General features: G+C 43.7%; 1 protein-coding gene across 1 annotated transcript; it reads right to left on the bottom strand.

The window, feature by feature from the left end:
* Positions 1-7758: 7758 nt before the first annotated feature.
* On the bottom strand, positions 7759-9993 carry LOC148059102 (tripartite motif-containing protein 16-like). The gene is made up of 2 exons (XM_087781140.1): positions 9073-9993; positions 7759-8373 (listed from the first exon to the last, which is right to left on the bottom strand). Exons 1-2 carry the CDS (start codon positions 9991-9993, stop codon positions 7999-8001), a joined length of 1296 nt encoding a protein of 431 aa, XP_087637266.1. The 3' UTR covers positions 7759-7998.
* Positions 9994-10966: the final 973 nt, after the last annotated feature.

Genomic DNA, 10966 nt, shown 5'->3' with positions numbered 1-10966 from the left:
GAGCAATTCTGTGGTTATTGTTGATAAACAAGCATCAGGGCGGAGTCGACAACAACAACAACAACGACGTGATAAAGAGCATCAGCAGGAAAACACTTTTGCTTCATCAGCAGTTAGCATCAGTTCCTTTGATCATTTTTTAAACACTGTTTTATATTCCTTTCATCTTTAACAACACTTTCCCCCTATTTTTAGGTTTTGTTGAGTTATTTATTTAACACAATTTTCAGGGATTTAATCACCGAAATAACCTCCTTATAACTTCAGTCAAGTATTTAGTTGACTTTTTTATTTGATTAACTTAAACTAAACAATAGTTTGCATTATCTTTGCATTGATCTTGATTTTAAATTGTATTTTTATCTTGGAGTTAATTTCCCGCTGTTGTGTGTTGAACGGACAGTATTGGTTTTTAGTATTTTTGCTACAGTATTAGCATTAGCTTAGCGTCGATTGTGTCTCTTGCGTTTGCACACTTTAACACACAGTTTGATACACAACACGAATAAACTGACACACATATCTGGACCGACATCCATCAGCCACCACTGACAAATGCACACACAACACGGAAAGTGTGAAAAACACACACTAAAACTCCTAATTGTTTAGGAATTCAACTAAAAACACATCAAATAAAGCTTTAAGACACGGAAAAAACACACTAATACACACAAGAATCTTCTACAGACACAACAAACTACACACACGTTGCATAAATATACACACACCAAAACACACAGTCCTTGTTCATGTCTAGGCTTTCTCTTAAACACACAAATGCAAACCTGAACTACACAAAAACACACAGATCAATTGACGACAGTCGGAGGATCTCTCTCCTCGCGGGGGGAGGAGGGTGAGGAGCTATAGGGGGAGGTATAATGGTGTTGGTGCTGCTGCCCTCGCCGCGTTGAAGCAGGGGTCCCCGAGGAGCTGGGCACGGCGAGAGGGCTTTGTCAACCTTGTCTGGAGAGTTAATATGAAAACAACACTAATGAGAATCATTTCCACTCTCTGTTTATTTTGGGGGCCGGTGCACGCCTCAGCGCCCGCACGCCGCCGCACATTCATTACCCGGGATGTGCTTCTGATGCGTCGCACACAAACACGCTTATAATTGTGTTTCCCTTTATTGTGGTGCGACTTTTTCTTCCTCGCCGCGGGCCGGTGACCTGTTTTAACATATCTGATGGTTTTTACTTCCTGCTGCCATGGTAACAGGACGACGCGTCGGTACGTTGTTTTTTTTTTTTTCCGATCGTTTCAGCCGTAACATTATGACCGGAGAATTCGAAACTACAGCTACTTCCACCGTTTCCTGTTCCTTGTGAGACCAGATAGAATGAAGTTTAGTTCATGATTGAAACTATTAAACTGTCTTCAAAGTTTTGAATAATTATTTTTAATTATGATAAAAGATAAAAATTAATGTTTGTGTCACCAATGAACCTGAGTACAGGGATCTTGAAAGTGTGGCCCTCGGGGGCCAAATAGGGCCCATAAGCTGTCCCTGAAAAGCCAAAGAAACTGTTCCTACAGTAGTTCTGAGCATGAATGCAACACTAAACCTGTTAACAACGTGAGCCTTAATTGTCGTAATACCAGCTTTAAAAACACAGAATTGATCATAAAAACTGTCCTTTTTAATCCTGTCTGGACTGGAAGGCCCTTTTTAATAATGCCACCAAACCAATGTGTTTAATTTGCCCTTTTTGATTTCATTTTGTCAGATTTCACCAAATCCGAAAGGGCAAGCGAATAAACTTTTTTTTCCCTTTCATTGAATTAATTCAGACCTGGGGCCCGAGGGCCACAAGCGGCCCCTTTGACTGTATTTATGTGGTCCTTGTGAGTTCACAGTATGACCTTAAATGTATCAACATTTTAGCAAAATGTATTTTTTTAATGAAGTTAATGTTTTTTCTTGGTGGCCCCTTACAACAATATACAATGTGGCCCCTGAATCACTTTAATTGGCCCTTTAATCATTTCTGTTAGTGTAAAATGTCTCATGAACTTAAAGGTTCTGGCCTAGTTAGATAATTGGCCCAAATGTATTTGTACTTTGTACTTGAATAGCCCGGGTATAGTACGATCATCAACTATATCTATACGACTCCAGGTCTTGTTCTCGAGTGAAGGGAGGTCGAGTACAGAGTCGGGTCTAAAGCAAGCTTCCCTTACTTGCTTCTCTGACCTTCAGAGCTCTTGTCGTAACAGCGTCTGAGGTTTGTCTTTCCTAAGTCGCTGTTATCGACAGTTCCGTCCACAATAGTGAGTATTTGGAAAAAAAGGTGAAGAGAGAAAAAGCTTGAAGTCTGAACTCTGATTGTGTTACATCTGAGAGCCCGTCTCTTCATCAATAAATGACAAGCTCCAGCACACACGAGTGTCATTTCCTGGAGCAGAGATGAATCCTCCCGCGTCCGTCTACTCACTCACAGACATGTCGTTCTGGAAATCTCTCCAAAGTGACATTACTCCCCAGATTGAAACCTCTATTTCATTGAGCAGAAAATTGCTATTGAATTTGGAGCTGAATAATTGGGAGCCGTGTTCCGACGCCGGGAGAGTTATGTTCTACTGTCACACTCAAAGCGATGACGGTCGGCGGCACAAATGTTATGGGGTATTGTTGGACGGAACATTGCTCTTCTTTTGTGCGAGGCGAACCGTCGGGAGGCAATTCGGAGACGACGCCGCTGATTTGATAGACTTGCGCCGGGAGAAGAAATGAAGAAGTAAAAAATAAACATCAGCATTTTAAAGCAAAAGACCTCGCATGTCCACGTGAACACGAACAGATACTATTGTTCCATTGTTCATAAAAGACATAAAACAAGTATTAGAGAATGTTTCTCTCGGTAAGTTGCGTCTTTTTTCGTCGTCTTGCCTGAGGTCAGATCGTGGGGGCAGCACATGAAGTAAAGCGTTACAGCCACGCGTGCACTTGAGGAATATGAAGGTGTTTCCAAGTAGGAGTGTGAAAAATATACAAATACATTTAATTTGGCAAGTTATATTTTACAATACTGGATTAATGAAATTCTTATTTTTCGGTTTTAAAATCATATTTTAACTATTTCATATTCATTTTATGGTTCAAAGTTTAATAAATTATTTTCAAAATAAAATTAATTAAAGAAATTTGTTCATTTTTGCATTGCAATTTACCTTCAGGCCGCTAGATGGCAGCAGTCATTACGTCCTCCGCAGTTGAAGGAATGGTGAAAAACTGAGAGGTCCCGGCAATGACTGAGGACGAGAGGATACAGTGACTCCAGCACCTTTTAAAGCTGATGTTTGGACATATTTTGGTTTGAAAACAAATGAAAACAGTTACGACTTCGTCAAGAGTCATGTGGTCTGTAAATACTGCAACACCAGAGTCAAGTACTCGACAATACTATACATATATACTTGTTACTACAGTATCACTATATATTGTATCGTTGAGCCTGTATTGTGATACATATTACTATGGTTTTAACACCTCAGAAGTGATTCTATTGCGACTGGACATTCATTTCTTAATAACATCTGCAGACAAATCTATTGTACCTGTGATTTTTTTCCCTTTAATTTACCAATGTATCCTGACAAATGGTTCAACACACTTGATCTCCTTCACCTCGTACTCAAATGACTGGCCAGTCAATCACGGCCCAACTCACTGCCGCTCGAACAGGCTCCGTCATTGCCTGGTTAAGGAGAAACCACGCGGCTGCTCTGGTGAGCTGATAAGACAACAACGAATCTCATGACTTATAAACACATTGAAAAGCTCAAAGCAAACCATATTGTCGCACAATAGCTTGTCAAGGTAAATGTAATAGTCTGAATAGTCAGTAGCGAGACAGTGTTTGCTTTGAACTCTCGATCAATACGTTCGAGTCAGAGAATGGTTTGAATCTTGACCTCGTGATTCGTCCTGTGAGTCACAAAAAAATGACTTTAGTCGTTCAAATAAAAACGAATGTACATCGTGTTGCGGCGGCCATGACGTGACCTGCACAAGTGTGTTCCAGAGCGAGAGTCAGTTCAATCTCGATCTGCTTACCGTGTCTTCTGGCCTCACTCACAAATACCCTCTCGCCCTCCCTCACCCCTCTCCTCACCCAGACATCATTTCCTGAACCCGTTAGCCTGTCATCGCTTTAGAGACTCCAAATGACCCTGTGTTTGTGCAGAAGACTCATTCATCCCCCCCCCCCTCCCCTCGCTTCACTTCCCCAGGCCACTGGCGATACTGATGACCACCACAATCACACACACACACACACACACACACACAGGCCGGAGCGACCGCTGTGCTTTGTGGCTGTAATGTGCTTTGTTGTGTGAAGGTATCAATCAGAGGGCAGCAGATTATTAGAGTGTCTGAAAGAGATCAAACAATGTTGCCGTCTGCACCCACACACGGCTGATTTACAGGCGCGCTGATAAAGTACTGCAGCTCTCTGTCAGCGGCTACATGACGGCTCGCCGCGCTCTCACGATAAATTATTGCAGAGGCCCGCGGTAATGTCTCTCCACCTAGCAACGGCTGCCGGGGAGAGCCTCGTCCGCCGCCATGGCAGCGAGTCCAGGGTCAGCGGCGACGACTGTACCCCCTAAACCTGCTCCGGATCTAATCTGCGCTCTCGCTGGAACCCCCGTGCATCACCGGTGACTCCACGGCGAGTGAGTGGACATCGGGGCGGGGGGGGGGGGCAGAGGTGTTCCTGAGATTGCTACTTTGAAAAACTGGCAAGATAGTGTTGAACAAAAATGTGAGGGTTCACAAAGAGGTGCTGTCGCTAATGTGCACAGAAGACGGTTTCATTGTTCAGTGGATCGAGTTAACGAGATGTAATGCTTTGCAATGCTTTGCCGCCCAGCCGACCAATCGCAGTAGATGGTGATTTGGCATAGCAACGTAGGATTTCAATTCAGTATCGTGGCCACCGATCGGCCGTCACTAGTAGTAGTCGTTTGTAGAGAGGAATCATGGGAGTTCATTGTTTGGTCGCATGGTAACGAGTGTCGCCCACTAGGTTCGAAGGACGAGGAACTTTGATTTTACTGATTGCAGGTTGATGCAGTTTGATTAAATAAGAAAGGGCCGTGTGCAAAAAAAAGAAAACTGTCACAGACCGTGGAAGGTTGACCTCGATATGACGACTTGAGTGGGTTTGTCCAACAACCAGGCAAACTTCTGAGGAACAACATGCACCGTTGTCTTTCTTTCTATCTTTCTTTGGATCTGACAAGAGACGTACAAATCTCTTGTGTTTTCTCATCGGATAAAGGTTCAAATCCGACGGACTCTCCACTAACTTAAGACCCTCACACCCCTCAGGAAATTCCCCTACTTTTTAAGATTCTCAAGATGTCTTCATCTGGACACATGTTCGACTGGGAGGAGGCCCCAGGACAGACCCGGTGTAGATCCTGTCTCTCGGTCGACGCCTGTGAGAAATCTGCTGCCCCCGCGACCCAGGCATCAATAATGGAGGGTTGATAAAAAAAGATGGTCGGACTCTCAAGAAGCGAACTATTGTCTTATTTATCTTCATTTCTAAATCCTCGGAGCCATTTGCACTCAACCGTTGACCCTGGAGTCGTCCAGGCGAGCGAAGTGAATCTCACTTTGGGGCGTCACATGACTATTTCATGTCGTCGGCCTTTTATCTACCCGTGAAGCCTTTTATCAGAGCGAGGTCGCAGGGGAAGCGCGATTCCTCTGGACGGACAACTGAGCGTCGGATGCTGAAAGATAGATGCTGTCGATCGAGAGGGATGAATATTTAACTTCTTCTTCCGCCGCTTCTGCTTTTAAACACTTTTTCTCTGTATAGAGAATAAAAAAACACCATTTTTCTCTCACAAGTGAAGCTTTCGACATCAGAAGACTGAATATTTCTTCTTTATCTCTAATCACAGTGTTCAGATCATACCATTGATCTCTTCATTCATGTCTTTATATCACAATATATTTCACTTAGTGTCTCTTAGTTCTTGAATATTATCACAATTAAACTTTTTAAACTTTTATTTGGACACTATTTCACTTCAAACCATATTTACAACAAGTATCGTCTATTGATGAGATTTCTATATTCTGAGTAGCATAATTCTCATAAAATAAGTGTGTTTTTTATTGTTTTTTACCTCCTATACTATTGTTTTGATTTTAAATGAAAAAAAGAAGCTGTATTCATTATCATTTTGGGATTTTTATTTTCTTTTTCAAACAATTCTTTAGTGATTTTCAAGCGTATGTTTAAAGGGAAAGTGTACAACAATCATTTAAAAGAAAACAAAAACAAGCATAACTTGGCCAGAGAAGCTGAATACATGGCAGTTTATGAAAATAAAATAAACAACAAATATCTATTAATGCATAAATGCAGAACCGCACACATTTGTCCCAAACCAACTCAAGAAGTGTTAATAAATGCATAGTTATTTAAAATTAGAATAAAAAGTTGTGCATAAACAAACAAGATCAAATCATAAACAAATGAAAATAAAAATACATGGAAAAGTAAAAACATAAACAGGAATTATATCGATACGTCATTCTTCTATTCGTCCAAGTTATCTACAATATACAACAATATGCTTTTTCTCTGTATTAAAATTGATGCCATGATGTTGGATCTGAATTTTTAATCGTTCTAATGGTCATTTCTTTCGCTCAAGATGCTCTGGATCGAAACGATGAATGTTTCACGGAGGGTTTTTTTTTTCCCCTCCATTAACGCTTCTGGTCCTCGCCTGTCTTCCTCTTTATACATAATACACACCGGCGACGACGCTCCTCTCCTTCGTCTGGAGCTGACGGCCGCAGTCGGACCCTGACAAGTCGTCTGCCATTTGAACAGCGAGTGTGCGACGGCCCCCTCCCGGCCCCCTCCTCCGTGTTATCTGGCTGGGAGCAGCGCCGTCCCTCCATTGTGAGAGCGCCGCTTCCCAGCAGCCCTTGCTCTGACCTTTCTTTAATTAACTGCATCTTGATGAGCAGATCTACATAGAATGTGAAGGTTAATTAATGAAGTATCACTGCTTGGTCTTAAAACCGTCACCTAGCGGATGACAGCCAGCCCACCGCTCTCAATTCTACCCCCCGATCTCATTAGCGACGGTCTGCAGACGGACAGCTCGGATCTGGCCGGTAAATTGTATCAAAGTCGGGCACTTTGATATCCTTCCACGGACGCCTGAATTATAGATGAGGAATTTCTTTTTTTTTTTATCTGGCCTCATCAATAATTCAAATCGCGGTAAAATAATATTTCAATTAAGATCATCTGTTTCCTGCAAACAAATACGTGACGGGCGGCCGTCGACCGCGGGGCTTGTTGCACATCTTGATAAGATTTCGGTTTCCGCGCGATTTCGGCTTATCGAGGAGATTTCGGAAAGAAGATCCGGGCGCGCCGATGTCGGCCGGACGACTCTAAACGTCACGGCGTGGCAGATGGAAGATTAGAGCTGAGCTAGGTTTCTACAGTTTCACGTATTTCCTCCGTCTCTCCGGCTCGTCAGTGTCGCTGCAGAAGTGATAAAGATCTCGAAACCATCCGTCCATTTGCAAGTTACCATTTCAGAGCAAGTATCAAATGATTTGTATGAAAGACGTCGATCCGTGTTAGCTTAAAACGCTACCTCTTCTCGTCGTTGCGGGGCTAGCAACATTAGCTAATGAAGAAACGCTCACATTAGACACGATCCTGGTCGTCCTTCCTGTCTTCCTTACTCTACATTTTACCAACGAGTTTCCCAAAGTTTACCTTCAATTATTTTTTTCCCGGCGTCCCTTGATGACACAAGACTTGCATCTTGATAAGATGTTTGAGTTTCTATAGTTAGAACTGTTTGTACAGAAATTAAATTCCACTGTTGATGTCTTCACTGCAGCACAAACAACAAACGTTCTCAGAGACTTTCATCCAAACATTGAAGCTTCATGTGATGATGTCACTCCTGGAGACACGATCTCACTGTCGTCTACTTCAGCTTCACAAACTCACACGAGGATGAAACCCTGACTCCAGCATGAAGAGGCTCAGTGAACCTGGTCTGGACTCTGTGGAGGAGAGTCATGGTCTCAGAGACGCTGTAGAAGGACAGAAGACCTGCAGAGTGATCCAGGTAGACCCCCACTGTGGAGGGTCTGACACTGGAGATGAAAGTGTAGATGCTGTTGTGATAAAATGAACAACCAGAGTCGTGACAATATAAACTCCAGGATTTGTCATTATATCCAAATTCACTTTTACCTCGTGATCTGCTGATGTTCTTGTATGAAACTGCTACTTCAACATCTTCTCCTATCTTCACCTCCCAGTAACAACGTCCAGTCAGAGACTCTTGACTCAAGACCTGACAATATTTAATGAATCTGTCTGGATGATCAGGACGAGGCTGATCTTTTCTCATGTTTCTCACTTTCTTGTTTCCTTCAGACAACATCAAGCTTGACTCTGCAGTGTTTGGATCCAGAGTGATGTCCTGTGAGTGTGTGAGGAACTGCTCTCTGGTTTTTCGAAGGAACATCATTGAGATGTTCGTCCACGTGTCTATCAGAAGGTCTACTGTCACTTCCTCAAAGCGGCGGTGAGTTTGATCAAGGGTCATGGAGGAGGTTGTGTCTTCACTGACCTCTGGGAGTGAGGTTGTGTCTTCACTGACCTCTGGGAGTGAGGTCGTGTCTTCACTGACCTCTGAGAGTGAGGTCATGTCTTCACTGACCTCTGAGAGTGAGGTTGTGTCTTCACTGACCTCTGAGAGTGAGGTCCTGTCTTCACTGACCTCTGAGAGTGAGGTTGTGTCTTCACTGACCTCTGAGAGTAAGGTCGTGTCTTCACTGACCTCTGAGAGTGAGGTCGTGTCTTCACTGACCTCTGAGAGTGAGGTTGTGTCTTCACTGACCTCTGAGAGTAAGGTTGTGTCTTCACTGACCTCTGAGAGTGAGGTCATGTCTTCACTGACCTCTGAGAGTGAGGTTGTGTCTTCACTGACCTCTGAGAGTGAGGTCGTGTCTTCACTGACCTCTGGGAGTGAGGTCGTGTCTTCACTGACCTCTGAGAGTGAGGTCCAGTTCTGCAGGAACACGATGTGACTGTCGGTGAGTAACAGCTGCTGCAGCTCCGCTTCTTTCTTCTTCAGCTCAGAAATCTCCTGCTCCAGCTGCTCCTGAAGTCCTCGGACTCGAGCAGCTTCAGTCTCCTGCAGAGATCTGACCTGCTGTTCCACATCAGAGTATGTCCTCTGGAGGATCTGGATCATCTGGTTGAGGGTCTCCTGACTGGTCTTCACTACTTCATCAGCAGAGACTCTGATGTTCTCCTGTTCCTGCTGAAACGACTTCACTTCCTTCTCTCTGTTCTGGATCTTCTTCTGGATCCTTCCTTGACTCTGATCCACGTCTTTCTCTCTCTCCCTCCTCTCTGCTGCGGCCGAGACGATGTCATGATCTTTGTGTTGGTCCACAGCACAGAGATGACAGATGAGCTGCTGATCAGAACGACAGAACATCTTCTTCTCCTCCTCGTGTTCAGAGCAGATCATCTCCTGGAGCTGCTTGGACGGCTGGACCAGCTTGTGTCTCCTGAAGGCCGGAGATTCTAGATGAGGCTGAAGATGTTCCTGACAGTAGGAGACCAGACACACCAGACAGGACTTGAGGGCTTTCATCTTCCTCCCAGTGCAGACGTCACAGGCCACATCTTCAGGTCCAGCAGAGCAGAGGTCCTCAGCTGCTTGTTTCTTCTTCAGCTCCTCCACTAGCTCGGCCAACAGGAAGTTCTTCTGCAGGACAGGTCTCGGTTCGAAGCTCTGTCTGCACTGAGGACACTTGTAGATGTTCTTGTCCTGCCAGTGACCTTCAACACAGGTCTTACAGTAGTTGTGTCCACATAGAAGAGCGACTGGATCCTTCAGTAGATCCAGACAGATGGAACAAGAGAAAGATTCTCTGCTCAGATCAACTCTAGTCTCCATGTCTCTGCCACTGAAACTCTCCCTTCACAGCTGAACTCTTTATAGTTTCATGTTGCTGCCATAATCTGATCAACCTGTTGATCCACATGTTATCAACCTTGAAACCACGTGATGATTCAGGACAAAGTCCTCGACTCACCTTGATTCTCACACACACACAAACACATACGTGTATATTATTGGAAGTATAGTTTCCCACTGTATCGTTCGTTGTTTCGACCTCAAAGAGAACCAGAAGGCAAACCGTTAAAAGAACTTGTATTTATTCTAACAACAGAAGGAGATTAAGGCACAGAATTCTGGGTCAGCGACTGTTACCTGAGGAACTCTCAGATACAGCCTACCAACTGACGACAGAAACACAGAAACAGACATTTCCTATACAGTCGAACTTGGGCGAGGACGCTTCGGATTGGCTCCATGGACCCGGACCTCGTTTTGGGTTGGTACACGTCAGGTTGCTGGGCAGATTAGGGTGTTGTAGCAGTGTACCCAGACGTGAACCTTTGACCCAGACATGGACCGTCATCAGACCAGTTCTGCGGTTGAAGAATGGCGCGTTCGGTTCCTCTTTCCAGCACTGATGGTTCCTGTTCTTTCACTCGTCAGCATTTCACACTTTTAATTCTCACTTCACACTTACATCGTGGCCTTTCCATGCATTCAGGGTTAAATTCAGGTTAGATTTCTTACCAGGTTAGATTGTACTCTGTGGAATGTTCAGTTTATTCTTTATTGGTTAATACACTGTATATTTTATCTGTATTATATATATTTCACAAATCGGCCGATACGTCTCACGATACAGGGTTAACAATACAATATATATAATACAATATTATATATATACTGTACTGTAGTAACAAGGATATATCTGTAGTATTGTAATGTACTTGACTCTGGTGTTGTCATAGTATAGTAACAAGTATACAAGTGTAGTATTGTCGAGGACTTGACTCTGGTGTTGTGATAG

Source organism: Callionymus lyra, chromosome 19 (assembly GCF_982586985.1).
Source record: "Callionymus lyra chromosome 19, fCalLyr1.hap1.1, whole genome shotgun sequence".
Lineage (NCBI taxonomy): Eukaryota > Metazoa > Chordata > Actinopteri > Syngnathiformes > Callionymidae > Callionymus > Callionymus lyra.
This window is presented reverse-complemented; position numbering and strand designations above follow the sequence as displayed.

Bases quoted from the DNA above. Each gene is read 5' to 3' on its own strand.
- LOC148059102 (XM_087781140.1), bottom strand. From the start codon at position 9,993: ATGGAGACTAGAGTTGATCTGAGCAGAGAATCTTTCTCTTGTTCCATC. The intron at 8,374-9,072 runs GTCAGTGAAGAC...AAATATTGTCAG, and splicing joins ACTGGACCTCACTCTCAGAG to GTCTTGAGTCAAGAGTCTCT.